Below are 22,872 nucleotides of genomic sequence, written 5' to 3'. Positions count from 1 at the left end.
GGAAATCTACCTTTTTCCTGTATTTCCTGCAACATTCTGTGGAACGTTGGGGCTAGAATATTCCAGAACTCTTTATAAAACTCAGTGGGGAATCCATCTGGACCTGGAGCCTTTTTATTAGGCATGCTTTTAAGAGCTTCCTGGGTTTCAGCTGTTGTCAGCGGGGAATCCAGTGTCATTCTTTGGTTATCTGATAATTTAGGAAGTGTAATTTTATCCAGAAATTGCTTAATATCCTTCTCTGATGGATTTATCTGTGGTGTGTATAAAGATTTGTAGAAATCGCGGAAGGTATTATTTATACACTCTGGTTCACTTACTGTATTACCAGTTGAATCTGTAACTGCAAATATAGTAGTTTTCTCCTTATTTATTTTAAGCTGATTAGCTAGAAAGCTTCCTGACTTATTGCCATGTTCAAAATTTTCTATTCGGAGCCTTTGTATTAGAAATCTATTTTGCTTTTCAATATAGTGGTTTAATTCTAATTTTACTTCACGGATTTTACCTAACTTCCCTTCTTCTTGAGATAAATCTAGTAACTTAAGTTTTTCTTCTAATTCCTGAATCTTTTTGTTTTCTTTTTTCTTTTTATGAGATGAGAAAGAAATTATTTTACCTCTCATCACTGCTTTTCCAGCTTCCCACAATATCGATGCAGATGTACCTGGTTGATCATTGTATTCTAAGTATGAAGCCCACTGTTCTTTAATGAATTTTATAAATTCTTCATCTTTAAGCAGTGATGTATTAAATCTCCAGCTTTTGTTTTGTGTGGTTATTTTTTTATTAATTAAGGTGAGAGTAACAGGAGCGTGATCACTGATAGTAATAGGATGAATTACCGTCTCTGAAACGACCGACAGCAGTGAGCTACTTATAAGAAAGTAGTCCAGACGAGAGTACGAATGGTGAACATTTGAGAAAAAAGTGTATTCTTTACTAATAGGATGAAGAGAACGCCATGCATCGCAAAGACCAAAATCACTCATGTATTGTTTGACTACATTTACTGACTGCCAACTACGCTGAATCCCTGTTTTATTCAACCTGTCTATATCGTTATTTAAACCAAAGTTGAAGTCACCTCCTATAATTAGTGAACAATCCCCGTGTTTTGAAAGTGCAAGGAAGAATTGGTGGAAAAAAGAGGGGTCATCAACATTTGGACCATATATACTGACAATACATAGCTTCTGGTTATGGATAGCTATTTTAATTATTATGTATCTACCTTCAGGATCTATAGTTTTATCTAATATTTTAAAACTAACGCTTTTGTGGATTAAGATTGCTACACCTCTCTGTCTAGAGTTATAGCAGGCCGCAAACACATTAGGGAACTCAGGTGAATTAAGCTCACTTGCATTTGTAGCTGATTTGTGGGTTTCTTGCAATAATACAACATTTGCCTTTAATCTAGTAAGCTGGTTAATGATCTTCATTTTTTTCTCTCTGGTGCCAGCCCCATGCACATTCCATGTCACAAACTTTACATTCGCCATAGATGTGAGTGAGAAGTTAGAAGGTGCATGCCCTTGAGAAAATAGTCATACATAGACCCAGGTAGCATCATATGATGTGCTTGTGATTGACTGATGTTCAGGAAAGAAGCAGACAGATAAGATAGAAATACACAAAAAAATAAAAAAGTGCAAAGAGTAAGAGAGTGTGTAAAGGGATAAACCATAGCCCGTGCCTTCTGTACCCAACCGTGAACACCAACCATACCAACACACACCGGTGACTATATTTTTACCTCACATGGCCGCATCAATGTCTTTTTGGTTGCATCATGGTTAGTAACAGGATCAGCTGTGCAGCGCAGCAGGGAATGCCCACCATGTGTTCCATATGTTGAGTTTGAAGTCACGGAGGTGCCTGGCTGCCGTCAGTTTTGTCGTGTCAGTTTGGATTGGTTTTGATTTGTAAAAGAAAACAGAAAAGAGGCTGCTTCTGCCTTCAAATATTTACCCATCCGACAAAGATATAAGTAGTTGTCATTCTGAAAGTTGACTCGTCCTTCCGATGAGGAGCCTTTTAATTGGTGCCTATCATTCATGTCTTGTAAATCAGCGTGCCAAATCAGATTTACAGCCCATTTTCACAGCACAGATTTGACTTGCTGTAGCAAGAAAGGAACATTTGTATTTACTATTGTTAGGGTTTACTATTTCACGTTTATCTTATATCAGTACATTAAAATATGACATGGCCTTGGAAAGTAAATGCTAATTAAATTAAATTAGTTCATTTAACTGGTGAAGAATCTGATGTCATCATCTGATGCTGAATATCTCTCCAGCCCAAATAACTGTTTCAGTGATACTTCCTCCAGCCTCTTCCTCAGCTCCTCCATCACCTGCTGCTGTATCCAAAGCTGCTGGTTCTGGTCTGACATCCTAATCATGGCACTGAAGCAGCACTTCAACATCCATGGCCCCCTGCACAACTGCATCATCGGGTCGTTTTGTCCTCTCCCAGACACTCGGTCTAGCTACTGGCAGCGAGTAATCATTCCAGGCGAAGGGTACAGGTGTCGCCCCCTCTTTCAAGCGCCGTCCCCCACCTTGGATGACATCTGTGGGCAGAAAATGTCTACTGCAGACGATAAAAGTCCTCTTGATGATAAGATTTTCACGTCTCACATTCCGTATCCATATTTTTTTCTTAAGGCATCACCCCCTGGGAACATGGCGGAAACTCACTACAGAGCTAAATTTCCCTGACATTGGGCATTGTGGCACACAGCAGAAATCGCTGCTTGGATATTCACCCTTCAGATATTTAGTTGCTTTTGATAAACTCTTATTAAAATGTGAGCTTTCCATCCAAAGTGCTAGAGAAAGCTGACAGTGTTAATGGTGAGTACAGCAGAAGTCGGGCAGGATGTTTTCAGATTTGGTCATGTGACATTCCACATAAACCCTGTTTCAGAGCCCTGGTACTGCACATGCAGACTAAAAAAGTGAGGGTTTCAGCAGCTTTTCGGTTTCAACTTTGGTGCAAAGCTGCATAGTTGCCGTTTACCTCCATGAAAGCCAAGTCATAGAAAGTTTTAGAAGAACATGAAAGCTTTAAATATTTTATTTCTATTAAACTTTTTAACCTGCCAATCGTATGCACATCACACTAAATTGTCAACCAAAGTCCCAGAATACAGTGCTATGTTTGCCCTTTACAGATTTTTTGTCCTACTTGAAGGTTTCTGATCCAAAATTTGATATTTGAAAAAAAGATGTCTGCAGCTAATACCAAAAGCAGTTTTTGAAGGATGGGTTCATTTATTCATGAAAAAAAACAACAACCTCTTTATCAAATTGTGAGTTAACTAACCAAATTTTTTGAAAAACTGAGTTCAGTTTTCCTCGCTATGTCAATAACTGATTACTGTCTGAACTGCAAAATCAAATGAATTGTTTAAATAGAACCTGTCTAATAAAACAAAGAGAAAAATGAGAATCAATCAGTGGCATTTATCAAAGGGATAAAAAGCCATTTTTTAAAAACATTTATACTCTCTAGAGAACCAAAATTAAACACATTTTTCACAAGTTGAGAAGGCGTGGAACACTGGTGAACCTTTTCCAGGAGTGGTCAGCCTCTATGTATTATTTCAAGGGAACATCAATGGCTCATCCAGGAGGCCACAAACGAATCCAGGAAAACCCTGAGGCAAGGGCTACAGGCCTCACTTGCCTCAGTTAAGATCAGTGTTTATGATTCAATAATAAGAAAGATACTGGGCAGAAATCACAAACCTCCATTTAATTCCCAGTTAACAAACTGATAATCTCAAAGACTTTTAAGGAAATATTATGTCAACTAACAAGGTAAATGAGGACTTTTTTTTGTAATGTATGCCTTCTGTTATATTCCCATTATTCAACAGGATAGTAAGAAGTGTCAAACACTGTAGCGGTAGATCCTGAAGTAGCAAAGCAGCAATTTGCTGTAGTTTACGCAACCATGAACTCTGCCCGATTTTAGAAAACCTCCTGCCATCAGTTTGTGATCTTAAAGCAGCAATAAGTAACAATTTTACCTTAATGTATCCTCTTCTAACTCCCTGTAATGGTAATCCAACACCCCAGTTCCACCGACCCTAATCACTTTGGCCCGCCCAGTTCGGCTCCTTCCCACTCGGTTTTACTTCACGCGGTTTGTGTTTCGACGGGCCCAGAAACGCCTGGAAGAGGAACCCCCGTTTTTCCAAACGCCCTGGAAGAAAAAACATTCTTGTTTCTCTTCGTATAAGTCGTATAAGTTCAAATTTCTAACTGTTCTAACCCTAGCCCTATTCACATTAACTTTCAGAAAAACTGTTGTTTAAACACTCAGAAGTAGTCTTTTGTTTTCTAGTGCAGTGATTTTTTTCAAAGGTACCCCCCATATTAGGAGACTGGCGTTTCTGTAGGGGAGTTCTTTGTACCATAAATGGGTCAAACAGGTGGCTCTTCAAGTTGTTGGACTGGAGCGAAACCTGTACCATTTTACCGCTCTGTTATCGTGCAGATGTTTGTGTGTGTATGTGTGTGATTGCGTGAGTGATGCGGCGCAGTCAGCTCTCGATAACCCCCTCTGTGGTTTGAATGACACGCTTCCCTTGAAGCAGCAGGAGGCAGAGCCATATCAGCCAGTGATGGATGGTGTGAGGATGCTTTCAATGATGGATCTGTAGGACTGAACTAAGACTGACTGTGGCTCACTGCGCTGATAGAAGTGCTGCTGGAGTAACATCCTCTGTGGTCAGATAGCGGATATTCACATCCTGTTGTCTCACTTTGAACACTGATTACAGATAGAGATATGGCTCGGGGTTTTTAGCCGGTAAATAAGACACTAACTCTCCGCCTTACACCGGGCTGAGTTTTCATTTCCTTTTGGTTCTATAACACACCGGTAATCCCTCTGTTTCCTCAATGATGGAGTCGACTCGCCTCAGCTTAAATTAAGGGTCGCTGAAGGTGCAATCCTTAGCACACACTGAAAAGAGAGCAGAGATAGAGACCCAGATAACAGGGAGTCGATTCTTCATACACTATGTCAGGAGGTCTATAACAGATGGAGCTTGCTAAGTTTAGCACAAATGATAAGTAGTTCAAAGAATGTTGAAGAATTGTAGGTATCCAGCAGGATCTGGGATAACTCCTGTGTGCAGTGTATTTACAGTTACAGTTACATTTACAGTTACAGTTATATTTACAATTACAGTTCATCTAAGTAATCATAATTGTGTTGTTGTTGTTGTTGTTGTTGTTTATGTGCTCTTAGACTGATTATGTTTGCTAAAATCCCTGTTAAATTCCCCAGAGTCCTACATTTAACCAAAAAAGAGAAAATATTGAAGGTCACTCTCGTTTAATTGCCAAAGACTGAACAGTTATTTAATTTTTCGACAGGAAAAATAAATAAATATTTGCTATGTTCTGGTCATATTGTGGCCTATACGATCATGAAAAGGACCTTTGCTTGAAAGTTATCCAGCAGCCAGAGATCGACACCCTCCTCTAAGTGGCTAAGCCAAAAAAGGAAATTGCCCAAGAAGCTGACCATTCAGAGTACTATGTACAACCGTGTTAATCAAAAAGGAATGTCTGAGTTGTTTAAAAAGTGGATTGGAAGAAAAAATGTGTAGCAAACAAAAATGTGGACAAGCAACGGAGACAGTTGCAGCCTGGAGGAGATCAAATGATTAATGTGACCCACTGAAAGTTTGCAAATGAGTCACAAAGGGTGATTATGACTAATCATTTTAACACTACACTTCCATAGAAGAATAAATTATGTATAAATTTACAGTAAATTTCAAAAAGTGAATGAAAATACAACAAAAGGGTGAACAAAGTACCAGAACTTAGTTCTTTTCAAAATATGTCCATGATCTCAATTTTAAGATGAAATTATTTAAATCTTACTGTATAGTTTATCAACTGACTAACCTTGAAGGAGGAACATTTGCTGAAAGCCTTTCTTCCCTCCCTAGTTTTTTGCTAACTGCCATCATCCACTCCTCCATTGTGTCTCTTCCTTGGCTATTCAAATATACTGTGGTTACTCCTGTTCTCAAGAAACCTGGTTCAGACCCGAACAACTTCAATAACATTAGTTCCATCTCCGACCGCCCCTTCATCTAAAAAATTCTGGAAAAGAGTTGCAGCCTTAGTTCATTCTCACATCTCCAATAACCACCTCTATGAACAGTTCCAGTCTGGCTTCCACCCTCCACAGATCTCTAAAACAGCCTCAATCAAAATAACAAATGCCATCATGATGGCAGCAGATTCCTGCCCCCTATTCATCCTGATTGTCCACAACCTAAATGCAGGTTTTGATAACCCATCTCATCCCCTCATTATCCACAAACTTTCATTAGGTTTTTTTTCCTGAAATACTCATCTAAACTGGTTCTCTCCATATCTCTGTAGCTGCACTCAGTTCATTCAGCTACAAACACTTTCACCCATCTCTTCTTTCTTCAGGTGTTCCCCTGGGTTCTGTTCTTGGCCCTTTTTTATCATCCATTTCCTTCCCCCTGCACCAAGCTCAATCTTCCCTCTAAATCTATACCCACCCCCCTCCCACCTCCCTATGCATCTGCCAACAGGAAATCAATTCCTGATTTTCTTCTAACTTTGTCATAGTCAATAGTGATAAAAAAGAGGTTCTCCTCATCAGCTCCAAATCCATATTTGCACAAATCTACGTTCTCATCATCCCCATCGACAGCCCGTCAACCCCTCCCTTCAAGTTAAGAGCTGAGGTGTTACCCTCAATGGCACCCTGTAATTCAAATCCAACATCAATAATGCCAGTCAGTCTGCGTACTTCCATCTCTGCAACATATACCGACTGAATCCCTCCCTGTCTCCTGGTTGCACCACCACCTTGATTCAGCTCCTGGTCGCTTCCTGTCTGGGTTACTGCAACTCTCTGAGGTCTACTCTTCTTTTCAGATCTATCTATAAACTCCAACTGGTTCCAAACGCTGCCACCCAGATTATCATTCCTGTTCTTCAGAAAGCCCCGCCTGCTTCCTTTGAAAAATCAAATTAACTTAGAAATACTTGCTCCTCACGTTCAAGGCCATCCAGCACCTCGCTTCCTCATATCTCACGGACCTCCTCCACCTTCACAGACCAAGTCGGACTCTCAGATCTCCATCATCCATCAGCCTCTCTGTTCCTCCAGCCTGCTTTCCCACCATGGGGTACAGAGCCTTCAGCCGCTCTGCTCCCTGACTCGCTCCCACCTGACAGACACAATATTGACTCACTTGGCATGTTGAAATCCACCTCAAGACCGATCTTTTTGAAGCTGCCTTCTCTTTGTGACAGATGACTTGCCACTATGTTAACTTTCTTTAAAGTCTTTTTGCTCTCTTAAGTCTCTTATTTTAATGTACAGCTTGAGTTTTTTTTTTTTTTTCCCTCAGTTCTTTGCTTTTGTGCGGTGACCTTAAGAGTCCTGAAAGGTGCCTAAAAATAAAATGTATTTTTAATACTGTTATTATAAAGCAGTAAACAGCAGCTGCAGATCTTATTGCAGGGTTATCATTTCATTACACCAGGAAATCTTTACATCTCAGTTGGTTACTATGTATGTGGGGAATATTATTTAGCATTTAGCACCAACCACTGTTTTTCTTTCCCAAGAAAATTCCCCAAGGTCTTTCCACACGATCACATGCTGGGATATTTTGATTAAGTGAAGTTTGTTGGATAGTATGAGCAGTGTGTTCTCCATTTCCATTAGCAGTTTTTATACGGTCTGAGGTCAAACTAAATGCTCCACTCAGTAAAAGGTCCTTTGTCTCATCAATACTGGACAAAATCAAAGTGATGACAGCTTCTGGATCCCATCTGACCATGCAAAGCAGAAAAGCAGCACAACAATCGATATTTGGAAAGTCTTTCAAAAACTCACCCATGTAAACAGAGACACCCACATACCCTTGGTTGTTTAGGTCAGCATTTCTGCTCTCTGATTTTCCCAAGTGGCATACTTGGGTTCAACTTTAGCTTTTAAGAACATGATTCTGAATAGTAACTATACTTTTCTATCCCTGGCAGTGGTGTCAGCGTGCGTTATAAAAAGATACTCACATTAATGTGTTTCTTAATAAGATAAATACAGATTAGTTTTAATATAGCATACTCTTCTCCTGAAAAATATATATATATATGTGTGTGTGTGTGTGTGTGTTCCTACTAAGGTTGGGGGCAAGCATCCAGAGTGCTTCCATTTTTGTTTTCAAGTAGCTGTAACCAGCAAGTTCAGCTCAGTTCAGAAAGTCGTTTTCAGTTGACTAAACACTAAAAATAACGGAAAAATATTCTGCAGAGTGATCTGCATGATTTAAGCAGGCGGATGTCTTCTTCTGTGTGGAAGACCAAGAAGGATGAAATTCTCTTTTCAATTTAGCCGAGTGTCAAAATATCAGAGGTCGACACTGAAAGTTCTGAAAAGGTCTGAAACATGATGGGAGTTTTTATTGGCAGTCTATTGTGTTTCAACATATGTCAGTGGGCAATGGCGCCAAACTGCTTGGCTGCAGTAAATTTAGGCAACATCATCAGAAAGAACATGATGTTCAATTTTTACTTCAATTCAAACATCAACAAATAGAAACACAAGTAGAGATGATATTTAGAGACTAATACGTGTGTACTTTAGCAGGAACACGATGACGTTAACGATATCTTCTTTGCTTTCCACTCAGGTTTTTGTCCTCCTCAAAGAACTGAATGGTGCTGGTGAGAGTTTTAAATAACACATGCCTGAGCATTGATACAGCAGAAATTCTGTCCTGGTATTACTGGATCTAGGTGCAGCATTTGACAAAGTAGATCATGAGATATTGATTAAATGTCAATAGAAAAGTGAGTAAGAATGTGTGGTACTATGATAGATTGGTTAAGATCTTGTTTGGCTGTAAGTTATTCATATCACTCTGCAATTATAAATAGAAGTAAGCAACAAATGGATACATTCTCAGGCCAATGTTAATTTAAAATCTACAGTATATGCTTCATCAAGCTCAGATTATGGAGTATTACAATATCTTCAAATGTATCAATGCTGATAATGCACATCTTTATATTTCCATGTCACCTTGTCACTACAGACAATGTCTATAATGTCAGGGTGTGGATCAGTCAGAATTGTGGACCTTAATGCAGGAATAATTGTTTTTGTCCCAAACATACGTGATTAGAGATCAGCGCTAAACTAGACTCATGGAGGTGAAAAAGAAACACAGAGCAAAACCTGCATGTAATTAGAGCTCAATTTTAACAACATAAATTAGCCTACTAGAAACATTGTTAAAGGATGTCCTGACAAAACCGGACACTGAGAGGTGTATTGCTTTATTTTCATTCTGTTCTGTTATTGTAATAGTGTCTTTACTGGTCTCTAAAAGAAAAATAATCTGTCAGGGACCTGCAGCGTATCTAAGCTATAACTACCAGAACCCTGAACAGCACCAGCAGTATGGATGACATCCAGCCGCTGACTCCTTGACTGAGATTGGAAAGAGTTTTCAAAGCTTACTAATACACTGAATGGTGTAGGACATTAATACATTTTAGGGTGGCTGGTCAGGTATGAACCATGTAGATCCCTCAGGATATCTGAGACCCAGCTACATATGGGGACTTACCACTGCTACTACTTGGCCTGACTCCACTCGTGTCTACTCAACTTTAAACATTTTGTTTCATTTTATATCACAAACAAGTACCGCCTCATTGTCACCCCCAGTGTCTGAAAAGTTATGTAACATGATTTATATATCACACAAATATAACGCAACAAAGAAACCAGCTACTCAGTCTGTGGCTTTTTTGTCTGACTCAATGTAAGAGAAGACAAAAAGCTGTGGGTGGCAAAACAAAACATTCAGATTAAGTATAGGAGTGTATTAAAAGCCATAAAGCAGTATCAAACCAAAGGATACGAGCTAGACGATGTGTGAAGGTCAGCTAACGGTACCCAAAGTTGGCTTGCCATAGTGGTCGTATGGACAGTACCACAGACATCGTATACGTAGACACGTCAAAGGGCGCAGGTTCGCACGTCAACGTCACCGCCATATTGTATGTGGCAGAAAAAAGTTGAGTTCTGTTATTGTGAACATGAATCAGAGAAGATGTCTCATTCCTGTGCTGCATGGAAATGTATTCTGACTGATTTCACTACTTGTATCTGCCTTCTATAAACTAAGGCTGCACAATGTTGCAAAACCGGAGGTTAAATTAATAATATGAGGAAAAAAAAGTCCTAGGTCAATAAAGTAAAAAAAAAAAAAAAAGTGATAATGTTATGAGAAAAACGTCATATTATGGGAATTAAGAGGGTATAATAGTCACATTTTGCAGAATTATTTCACTCCTGGAATAATAGGGCCAGGTTAGATTATTTTAATTATTTTTATTCTTTACGAGAATAAATTCAATATTTTGTAATATTACAAAAACAAAAATACTACGAATACAAAGTATATTCAGAGATTAAAGTCCCTCTGATACTGTTTAAGTGACTGAGTAACTGCAGATTTGCCACATTTAAGATGGCGGACGCTCTGACACATCGCACCATAGGCAGAACCCGCCCAATGACGCGTCTACGTATATAATGTCTATGGACAGTACGCCCATCGTACAATGATTTAATGGTTTACGATATTAGCTATTGTAACAGATGTAAGCTGTGTGTGTTTCAGTTGGCTCTCTGTTTGCAAATTTATTGCTGAAGACCACCAGTTTGGTCGTTTGATTGAGTCTCACAGTGGTAGGGTGCAGGCCCGGAGTGGCTTATCGGGAGGACTGGGACGATTCCCGGTGGGCCAGTCTGATATCTGGGCCACAGGGGCCGCTTGCTTAGTGTGAGGGATTGCTGCAAAGCCATGGACAATGCAGACGACTCTCCCTGTGGCTCTACGCTTCTTCAGGAGGAGTGAATGCTGCTTGGAGAGACTTGATGCAGTCTACTGGGTTTCCTTAGATAGGATTTTTTTTTTTGACCAATCTGTAGAATCTGATTGAATTTGACTTTGGAAAGTGCCTTGAGATGACATGTTTCATGAATTGGCGGCATATAAATAAAATTTAATTAAATTGAATTGACCCAAAGCGGCACTCACTTTAATTTCATGTAATATAAACTTAAAACTATGTCTTAAACTTAAATTTGTGTCATTACAAGTATGGTTAAAAAGAAGGAGAAACTAAATAAAATAGCATTTTTAATGAAGCTCACTGGAGGGTTTTGTTATTTTTTGAACAGGTTTGAGGGCACCACATATGGTCCTTGGGGGCTACCTGGTGCCCATGGGCACCATGTTGGGGACCCCTGGTGTAGCAAGAGCAGGGTGGTATGGCAACGAAAGCTAAAATTAAAGAGGAAAGCTCTGAAAACAGCCGCTGCTAAATGTGCAAAAATTGGCAGTTTAAAAAAAAAAATGAGCTTGCGGTTTGAAGCATGAAATGAGGACGATGAAATGGGTAAGGAAAGATGTTGAACTTTGCCTGCAAATCACTGCACAAGTTAATTATCAAGTCATTAACATTTATGATGTTGTGGCGCTGAATGTAACATTATATAGTTAAAATAATAGTATAATGCAACGCCACATAACAGGGATTTTTGGTCTTGTAGCCTTTCAGAGTCAGAAGTAAGATACTGAACCAACTACCAGCCATGAGCCCACAAGTCCTGAGTGGGCAGGTAGGATTACTCATTAAGTGAATATTTATTAATGAATTAAAATAATGAAGAGTATGGTGCTGTTCTGTATTAATAAAGCCCTGAGATGTTAGATGATTCTGAGCTACAAGCAGGAAACTGACCTGAATTTATCATATGGCTTTATAACAAGGGGTGATGTCGTTTGTGCTGAGAATGATGACCTTTTTCAAAATAGGGGTAGGCGATATGGAGTTTTTACCATGATATATTGTGGTACTGTTGTGATAATGACAAAAGAATACTTACAGCTTCTTGCAGCCTTTTTCAGGTAACTGTGTGGCTGTGAATGCCAAACTGCACGCAGTAGCAGCATTTAATTATATTTTTTAAATTATTAATATTTATTGATGCTCTAAAACCAACAGTGGAGAAAATTGCAAAAATAACAATACAGACAATACTTGCAGATTTCGAGGTTTTCAGACACCACTAGTTGGATTTTGTCGTCAAGATAAATCCAGATTCTTATCCCAATAAGGAATTTTTCAAGATAATGATTAAATGATATAAAAAAGACAAAGCCCTATTTCAAAACGTGACTTAGTGTCAGAATTAGAGCCAGTAGTGACTAACAGCTTCTGTTAGTCTGGAAGAAACAGGTGAGCTGTGAACAAATTACCATTAGTTCTAATATGACTGCATTTTATACACAAACAATATCTATTATATATATTTTTTCATTAAAAGTTAGATAGTAAACACATAAAGTCCAAAAGTGGAAGGGAATAGGATGAAATATGAAAAAAATCTGCATTTTTTAAATAATAATAGGTCGTTAACTCGACTGGGCCGGACTGAAGCATAAAAGTCCAAGGCTGAAAATGAGTCCCACTCCTGCCCTGGTAGGATGTTATTGCAGTGGTTGCAGAACTTTAGGATGCCTACACAATTTTTTTGCTTACTGCCCAACAAACTGCATCTAGCTCTGGAGCACCAAGATCAGACTTTTAGCGAACGTGTGCCTGGAAGAGGGGGGCCAATGCACCGTGGAAACTAGTTACTGGCTGAGAATACAAGCGTGTTTGGACATCTTTGTGGATTCAGAATCACGACTGTGATTTGTGTATTTTAAAAATGTCCCTACTTTAGTACACACTACAAATACTGTATGGCAAATGGAATGCTAAAAGCAAAAAGCTAAGAGTCATCCAGCAATAGGATGGATCCTTTTTGGTTTGGTATGATTTGGTCAGTGGAATTATGAGCCATGTAGTAGTAATAAAACAAAACAACAAAAACAAAACCAGGAAGAAAAAAAAGTGTTTACTTGATAGCAGAGAGCACCTGACCCAGAAATCGAAACATATGTCTGTTTTTGGAGTAGAACACACAAACAACTTTATAAAGCCATGCAAGTTTTTGTTGAAATCCAGGATTTGGGAGCATCATATATCATATGTAAAATACTTACATATGAGACAAATAATTCTGTATGAATGTGAGTCTGAATCATATCCAGATATCCTTATTGTCTTAAATTATTGTTCATTTTTGTAGCACACAGTATCTGGTTAGTTATATCATCATGCAGAAATTGGTTTTTCTATTCAAGAAGCTCTGCTATTTGCTGCTCCACTTAGCCTGATAGCTCCAAAGTGAAAATGTAATCTCTCTTTAGTGGCAACAGCAGCTGATAACGATTAAAGACAAAGCCTTGATACTGAAGTGGCGCTCTGTTTACCCACATCACTGGCTGCAACATTTCACTCACTTCTTGTAATCTTTGCAACCACTGTCTGCTGTTTGGGCTTTCATTTCCAAACTAAATCAAGCAGCCAATGTCAAAGGAATAATTTAATCCCTTACGTGCTGCTGTTTGCTTTGCTAGAATAAAAAATACATTAGATTTTGTACTTTTGCTGATCCTAGATCCTTATTTAGTGGCCAGTGCATAGTTAAGCAACGTTAATTAGAGTTGTAATAGGAGCAAATTTAACCTGCGTGACGTTCTAGAAAACTGCAAGTTTCATTCTGCCTGAATAAAGTGAGCAGACTGGCGTTTTACCCACTCGTACTTGGGAGTAATGCAGCCTTTGCTGTGCTGCAGCCAACACACAAAGCTCCTGCTGTGTGAGAGCAAAGTGCTTTTTTTTGCAGCGTGAGCTTTCTTTTCTCCGTCAGAGAAAAACAGTGCTGAAACCCGGAGCTCACAGCAAGCAAAATGAGACTTCACGGCACTTTGTTTTTAAATTCAAACTCGCCTTAAACAGTAGGAGAGGAATTTTATTTCCCTGTGTTTTCTGACAACATCTTTCATATTAATGTGTTAAAGAAGACATCTGCTTATTAGTTGAAGAAGCTAAGGAGGCTTCTTGTTGAGCAGCAGTTTCACACAGCTTTGCAGTTTGTGACAATTTAGTTCTAAAGAGACGTCTGTCATCATGAACAAAGCACATGTTGAGAATGGTCCTTTCTTATTTGTTGGCTCCTTTTTTTGATCTAGAAGTGGTTTCAGGCATTGTAATGGCCGAAAGAAATAGTACAGATATTCCCACTTTGGTGCTGGCACCAAAGTGGTCACCAGTACAGTCACTTTTTTTTTATGTAGGTAGCTCTTCCAACACATTTGGCACTTTTTAGATAAAATAAGATTGCTGGAAGTTTCCCTGTGAAAAATGGATCAGAATCTCCACTTTTTTTCCCTCAAAAACTTTGGACCATTCTTGAAATGAATGGATGATACACTTACATTTCACATTAGCACCGATGGTTCGATCCCTTGGCTCGTTTCCCCAGAAGCGAGCTCCACTTGATAATAAAAGCTTATTTTCAAGGAACAACTCTCAAAGCAGATACTAAGCTTTAACACTTCTAATCTAAACAGGCCAGATAAATTATTACAGGTCAGCGCTGAGGCTCTCTTGACAGGGATAAATAAGAGCGAGCCGTGAATGATGGTCAAAAGGATCTTTACAGAAGCCAAGCACCGCCCACAAGGGTGTATACTCCTCCCACTGTTGTCAGTAGAAACTAGTCACCACTCGGGTATTACCTGATAGATTGAGTAATAATATGGTGTAAGTGTACGTGCTGCCCCGCGGTACCTGACCCGTCCCGATATATCAGTCCCTTAGTCCAAATTTATTTATGTCACATTTGTGACGTACAGGGAGTCTATATGAACATCTGTTATTTTCCCATTAACTGCTTTCAACAGCTCTAACAACCTGTAGCTTCATGCTATATCTAACAGCAGTATGAATATGATCCACAATGTTTTTGCTCTAAAATGCAAAGAGAGTGAAGAAAGTCTTTTATAAGGAGCAGGTGACAGGTTGCTTTTGTTACCTTCACAATTTGCTAAGAATAAATTACTGTTTTTTTTATTTCTATTTAGAAAATGTTATTGGCTTAAGTGAGATGTCCATTTTAATCTTGGTGTTTGCAAATGATTCAGCATATTCTCGGTTATATTGCTGAACATAAGATGATTATTGTTTTTTTTTTTTTTTATCTTCAATCTGAATAGCAGCTTTTGTACTGGTTTTGTTTGTCACTGTTCAGTAGAGAAAATTGATTCTTTGAAATTTCACAGATGTATGGATGGGGGCTTGTGTGTTTTATGTGCCTGACCCTATTTACCGCTTCCCTCATTACAACTTGAGCAGGAACACTGCACTCTAGACACTCTAAAAGTAGTAGTCGAGGACGCCTGCTGGCAGAGTCAAAGGGGGCAGGCCGTGTTTCAGCAGAGTTTTTTAAAAGCTTTCAGGGAAATTGTGTATTGCTTGCCAAACGGCTAACTATGTGAATGCTTAGCTACGGAACTGTCACTTTATCGGCCTTTTGTTTATGGTTCTTTGGGCTGCTTGGCTGTTTTCTCCCCATTCTCTGCTCCATTCACCACAATCAGTTAAACCGGTTGCTGAATAATCAGCTTCAAGTTGTTTCACCTGGGACTCCGCCTATATTACCGGCCTCCCACGCTCAATCTCTGCCAGATCGTCTCACTGTCTGCGCAGTGGTTCCCCGGTGTCTGTGGCGCACTGCCTGCCGTCTCTGTGCTCACCCTGCCATCACTATATCGCCATTCTAGTGCTTGTGTGCACCACCTGCTTCATTGTGTTATAGTTTGGATTAAGTTCCCTCTCTGCACTCCCTGGGGATTAATCAGCTTCTACTCTGGTCATAACCTGGAATTCGTTTGGTTTCCGGATTTCTTCCTAAGCCCTGGGGACTGTTGCTCTGATCAGGCCTGTCTCAGTCATCATCGCCCGGTCAGTTTACCTCAGTTCGCTCCTGCTGTCACCAGCCGGTCAAGCCATCACCTGTCAGGTCCATCGTCACCTGCCTGTTTTGTTTGTCACCACCTCCTACTTTATATTAAACCTTTTAAAAATGCCACACAATGTCCGGCTCAGATATCGGGTTTTTATGCGTGGCCTTAACAGGAACAGGTTACGGACTCTTTTATCTCAAGATAGTTTCTTATAAAAAACAAAATAAATATTAATAGCAATGAGACAAATAAGAAAAAGGTCTTGACCTTTTTCTACTGTAGTTATGATTGTTTTCTTTAAAAACTGATACTCAATGTCATCTTTGGTCCGCCTGTAGCTCTGTGACCGACCTGAGGGCGCATTGCGGGTCATTGTGTCAACACTGCGACAGGTTTGCTGTGCTGCCCAAAGTGTGTGGTGTCAAGACCCTATGCCAATATTTAAAAGCAATTCCAATATTGACTGATAACATGAGTTGACACGTGCAGAGTAGGAAAGAAAAGGTGTCTGTTTGCTCATTCTTGTTTTCCCTACGCTTTTAACTATACCTAAGTTTTTTATTTTAACAACTACCTCAAATAAATTACAATTTTAAGAATGTATTTCACCATTTCAAAGCTGTGTCTCCACTTTGACTGATCCAAAAAAGTACCCTGTTGTATTAAATTCTAAAAGACCAACAAAGAACCCAAATACATGTGCAGCTTAAATACTTTCTCTCGTATAGTCAAAACACAATGTGTCACACGGATGTGAATTACACTGTCACATTTTTTTATTTCCTTCACTGCTCACATAAGCCGCAATGCCATTTGGGAACAGCTCAAAATCTTGTTCATACAGGGGAATGGTACTGAAATACTCCTGTCAAGTGGAAAAATTTAGACGTTTTTGTTTGCGAGGAGCTACTCGTCATCTTCACAGCAACTGACAGATTGTCAGGCTAACGCAGTGAGAGAGAAATCAGCTTTCGTTGTCCCCACTCTGTACCTGATAATAGTCACAACAATTAAACAGCTTTGCACTCTCCCGACTTCTTAGCTGAGCACATGTTGGTTGTCAGAGCGGAGAAAAATTGACACCAGGCAGGGAAAACACAGACTGTTTGTTCTGTCTTTTGCTTTTTTGGTCATTTTTGATAAATCGCCTTTAATTAAACTGTGTTTGTAAATTTGGATTGAAAGCCGAATAAAGCTATATTTTAGACATGATATCGTGCCTGTTTATCAGTTAAACGTTATAATTTATATTCTAGAATTTGGATGGCTTGTAAATTGTAAGTAGAAAATAAGAGCTAGTGGAAATCAATAAAGCAGATTTGGTACAAGGAATATATTAGGGCTGGAAGATATATGAAAAAAAGCAGATCTATAAAATAGAAATCATATTGATTGAGATCAACAAATTCAAAACATTTTTTAAGTGCAGCCCTGGCCATTTTATGCTGTTGCTTAACGACCTATTTTTAGGTACAAAACACACAAAAACAGCATTCAAACTCAACCCTTTATTCAACCAACTTTTTACAAAACTTGCAGGTTTTTAAAAAAGGAAAATTCTTTGAATGGGGCGGAGCTTGGTTCCTGGGTCTGCGTTTGTGATTGGTTGGGAGGATTTAATTAATGTAATATTAATCTGCAGGACTAGAATGTAAAAGGAAAGCTGTTATTCTATTTAACTTTTTCTGGATTTCTTTTCTTTTTTTTGTACACACACACACACATATATATATATATATATATATATATGTGTGTGTGTGTGTGTGTGTGTGTGTGTGTGTGTGTAAAGAGAAGAATGGGGGAAGAATCAAATAATGCCATTTCACTGGCATCTATTTTATCCGCCAAGCCACTTCCAGTCTTGTCCTGCTTGGTTAGGTGAGCTTTACAAATCTCAGTTTCTTAAAAGACTCAGTGCTATCTTCCATATTCCATGCCATTATTTCTTGTTTCTCTGTACTGTGGCTTTGTGAGGAAATCATCTTAAGCTTCAGGCATAAAGTTGGAGTATCTCTTCAACTGTGACCTCTAACATGTCTCCATAAATACATTTCATAATGGCTGCTCAGAAGAGAACGAATAAGCCTGTTGTAGATGAAACTGGAGACACCACCAACAAAAACAACAACAACAAAACTCTGAGCACCACAAAAAGAGGAAGACATGTTTTTCTTTCATTATTGTTGCGTGTTTGTTTGGCTATAAATAAATCCAGTTCACATGTTGTAACACTCAGTTTTCAATTCCCATTAACAGTTTGATGCGTGTTTTAGGCATCTATCTTCCTTAAGCAAAAAAAGGGTTTTAATCCAGAAACCAGTATGAGGACTACTTTAAACAAGGGGCACTGGAAAGTGTCCGTTAAGCAACCCTTGGCAGGTCAACCTAATCTGTCATTTACCTCTTTATCATGTGATCATCATGAGTTTCAATAACTTTCAATTATTCAATGTGAATCGTACCACTGATATGTAACTTTATTCAGAATATACACATGACGTTAAATGTTTCACAAAGGGCCTGAAAGTGTAATTGTGTTAGATCGCAGATGTTGGCAATCAGCTTCAGTAAGAATGACTATTGAATTAGTCAACCAAGTGCGAAATTCTTGTTCCAAGAAATAAAAATTAAAGATCAAACAATTAAGAAAAAACAACCGGGGATTAGACCAATTGTTATAATTTATTACCATGATAAAAATGTCATGGCTAATCCCAAAGGAAAGTAACAATTATTATTGACTTCTAATAGAAATGTATGAACTAAACATTAAACATTTTTAAACAATTAAATGTAATTTTTATTTAACAATAGAGTACACCTTTTTATTGCAATCTTTTATAATTACCTAACAACTGAAGCTGGTGGTACTACAGTTTTACAACGATGTCAGCATTTTACAGCAGAAACTTCTATTATTGTTGTGCAACAATAAAGTTGCTTAAAACTTATTCGCAAAGAGCTGATGGTCTAATTAATCACGTTGACGTATCGGGCCAGCATCTGTCCAGATTGGGCATTTCTCAGTAGAGCAAGCTGATGCTCTTTTTATTTCATAAGATTTACCACAATAATCCTACGTGCATCATCCAAGTGGAGAGGCTTAAAATAAGTCAGGAACTGAGACATATTTAAACTTGCGTGTCTGTTTTCTTCATAAGCTTTATTGTTGCATTATTTCTATGGATTTATTGTTTGTTCCATTGAACAGTTGCTTAGCTGTAAATAAATTTAAATGTAACAGAATGTTTAAGTGCAACACTCACCAGTGTTAGGAATATGCACTAAGTTGGTGTTAGTTTCCTTCTATAAGGTCCTGATGCATCTTAATATTGTTTACTCGGACAGAAACCTGTTTCAGTGCACTGCTCTTGGTCAAATTTTGATCTTTAATTGGAACATGTATTACTACCCTTTGGAAATTGCTTTTACGTCTATTAATTTTTTTCTTCGTCTTTCATTCACTGCATCACGTTTATTTGCGGCCAGTGAAAAGCTGAAAAAAGTCTTCCAGGTAATTTTGATCAGTAGGCCTATAACCTTTTATTTTTGACTGGATTTGACTTAATGATGTTTATCTTATTGGGACAGGGTGAGAGATATATCCTTTAAGAGAGATGTTTCACATCAAAGCCTACCTGTTGCGGGGTGCCACAACCTTAAGGTCTGCAGTCTATAGGAAAAAAAAAATACTCCATGTGTTAAAAGCACCTCTTTGGAGAAAACAAGGCTGTTTTAATTAACATCATGTTTCACAGAGTGCACCTTTTGTCTTGTGTTGTTTTCGGCACAACAAACATGACCAGTCGTCATCAAAAAGGCACGTTCTGTATCATTACCAGGAAGCCCTGCTGCCTCCTCTCTGGTTTGTCCTCAGCGTTCCACGAGGATGAAAAATTTGATATACACAAACACAGATCTATCCATTAGAATGACGGCAAAGGTGCGGTCTCTCGAGTGACGAGAAACAACAACAACAAACACCAGAAAATTCTCAGTTAAAATTACCGTCACAAAGCTTTGGGATTTAGCTGACCTACATTTTATGCTACTCAGTGTTTCATGTAATCCTTCACTTCCTTTAGTGGATCAAAGGAATCTTTACAGAAGTCAGACAAAAGGGGCAAAACAAAAACCTCTGTAACCAGAAACTATCACAGTGTGAAAAACAATACTAATCATTTTTTCTTGAAAATAAGATAACTGAGCATGGAGATTTTGTTAGGTAGAAAACATGCATTGAGATGATTATTTTACTCTTTAACATAATTTCTATCTTGCTTTTGTAAAATTGCTATACAGTTTTTAGTCAGCTCATAGGGTTTGTATAGTTTATTGTTTTTTTAAAAATTAGTTCAATCCTCTTATTGTCATTTACATCCTATGCCAAACATTTTGTTTTGCTGCTTTATAACTGCCTGTTCATATATATATATATATATATATATATATATATATATATATATATATGATATATATATATATATATATATATATATATATATATATATATATAAAAACCCACCATTGCTATATTCCAACATATTATCTTTTCCCAAAGCTCTACTGAAAACCACTTTATACTTCTAATGTTATCGGTATATCTGTGTACAGATACCCCAGGTGAGCTATGCCTCCACGGCTCCAGAGCTGAGCGACAACACCCGCTACGACTTCTTCTCCCGTGTGGTGCCTCCAGACACGTATCAGGCCCAGGCCATGGTGGACATTGTTAAGGCCATGCGCTGGAACTATGTCTCCACTGTGGCCTCAGAGGGAAACTACGGAGAAAGCGGCGTTGAAGCTTTCATTCAGAAGTCTCGGGAGGATGGTGAGTACATTTGCCCTGATACGGCAATTCTTCCTCTCTTATGAAACTGAGCGCAAAGAGAAGCAGTGGCATAATTCAAATGAACACATCTTGAACTGTGGTTAAAAATTAAAGAATTGTAGGTAATATTTTTGAACAACAGCTCGTTAAATAGAGACATTTAGAAATAGATTTTCTTTATCAAACATTTCCTTAGCAATTGACTGGTTAAGGGTGGAATAATCCTCAAAATCAATTTCTTCTAAATTTTTTTAACACTCCAGAAAATCCACTTTTCAGCATTAAGTGTGGGTAGGGAGCCAGGGTTAATTCCAGAGAGATTTTGCACAAAATAATAAAATAATAAAAACAAAATACAACTATTTAAGATCCTTAGACTTTCTGGAGATAACCACGTTTTGCAATGGATCCATAAAAGGGAAGCAGCTTGCTGAACCTACTGTTATGAGCAAACTGAAAGCCAGAAATATATCATAAACAGAACAAAATGACCGATTACAAAGTCTGGTAGCTTCATTCATGTTTCTTTATGCACCTGTACGTCAAGTCCCACACCTTCAGATTTCTATAAAATACATCAGCTGTGATCAACTCACTTTTTTCTATATAATTCAGCATCAGAGAAAATTTCCAGGAGAAAATTGGCCAAAAGATTTGGATTGTCAAAGGACGAGTCGATCTGCTCGGATGGACAGATTTCAGATTATTCTTTCAATCTTCTTTAAAAATTTACTTCAAATTGTAATACTGGGAAAAAGAATAAATAAATAAAAAGATTAGTAAATAGTTTGTCATTTGGCCAGGCAGGGTGTGTGTCTGTGTGTGTGTGTGTGTGTGTGTGTGTATGTGTGAGGATGCATCCACAATTACATGCATGTATGAGTGTGTATGTAAGCCCTAAGGCAGCTTTTTTTCGTCGGTGCAAAAAATGAGGGGCTGCAGGAGAACAAAAGGTTTGAAACCACTAATAAAGCTCTCTGCTTCCTTTGACTTTCTCTTTGCTGACCTTTCTGCTACAGTTTGACCCTTCACTAGGCAACTGGTGTGAGGCTTACATCTGGTGCATGCTCTGAGCCCAACCCCACACACAACACAGATTTTTTATGGACTGCTCCATTTCTATAACCACACCATTTACCGTGTGGCATTCTTAGTAACAGCTGCTGTAATTTTTTTTGGAATTTTTTTATGTATGTCATATTACCTCTGAAAGAATGTCAGGTCTGAGTCTTTGAATTTAGCATTTGAGACAGAAGCTTGATGATGTTCTGCGCTGTATTTCTTTTGCGTTAAATGTTTCAAATCATTCAATGAAGGCAGTAATGAATCTTATATCCCCATTATACACAGAAGTACAATGATGCTCTGTTCGGCGTCTCTTAAAATCATAAAAACAAGCATTTAAAGAAAAAAAATGTTTAAAAAAAAGCTTCCATATGAGCTATGGCACTAATGGTGCAAATGTTACAGTGCAATAAGATTTACAGTTCTGTTTCCTATTTCAAGGCGAGTCGGGTAATGGAGGTTACAGCTTTCAGATAGAAACTGTTTCTCAGTCTGTTTGTCTTTGTTCTGATTGCCAAAAACCTTCTACCAGGAGGTAACAGTTCAAACACAGAGCGGCCAGGGTGTGTAGTGTCTTTGAGGAAGCTGTGAGCTGTCTTTTGAAGTTTGTCAGTGTACAGAGTGTTCCAACCAGAGATCTCCAACCTGATTATGTGCTGTGCTGCCTTCACCACCCGATGTAGGCTGTGGTGTTCTGCAGCCTTGCAACTTGTACACCAAACTGTGGCACTGTCAGTCAGAATGGAGTCACTGGTGTGTCTGTTTAAGTTCAGGTGTATTTTGGTGATATGTTGGCCCGTTTCAGTTTCCTCTGGGAAAAAAGAGTCTCTGCCGGGCTTTCCTGACCGGTTGTGCTGTATCGTTGTTCCTGGTAAGCTAGGTTGTCAGCGTAACTCCCAGAAACCTCAGGTTATCCACCTCTTCCACCAACTTCCTATGAATGTGCCGGAGGGGAGGGTGATCCAACCTTAATCCTTTGGAAATGAAAGATCACCTCCTTAGTTTT

At 38.6% G+C, this 22,872-nt stretch overlaps 1 protein-coding gene across 1 annotated transcript in view; it reads left to right on the top strand.

Moving 5' to 3' along the window:
* LOC118556623 (metabotropic glutamate receptor 4-like) overlaps positions 1–21,295 on the top strand; it is a 137,903-nt gene extending 116,608 nt beyond the window's left edge. The window contains exon 3 of the mRNA XM_036124553.1: positions 20,585–21,295. Coding sequence (XP_035980446.1) covers positions 20,585–20,845 — 261 coding nt within the window. The 3' untranslated portion in view covers positions 20,846–21,295. The remainder of the gene's footprint in view (positions 1–20,584) is intronic.
* Positions 21,296–22,872: the final 1,577 nt, after the last annotated feature.

The sequence above is a fragment of the Fundulus heteroclitus genome, chromosome 20, assembly GCF_011125445.2.
Source record: "Fundulus heteroclitus isolate FHET01 chromosome 20, MU-UCD_Fhet_4.1, whole genome shotgun sequence".
Lineage (NCBI taxonomy): Eukaryota > Metazoa > Chordata > Actinopteri > Cyprinodontiformes > Fundulidae > Fundulus > Fundulus heteroclitus.
This window is presented reverse-complemented; position numbering and strand designations above follow the sequence as displayed.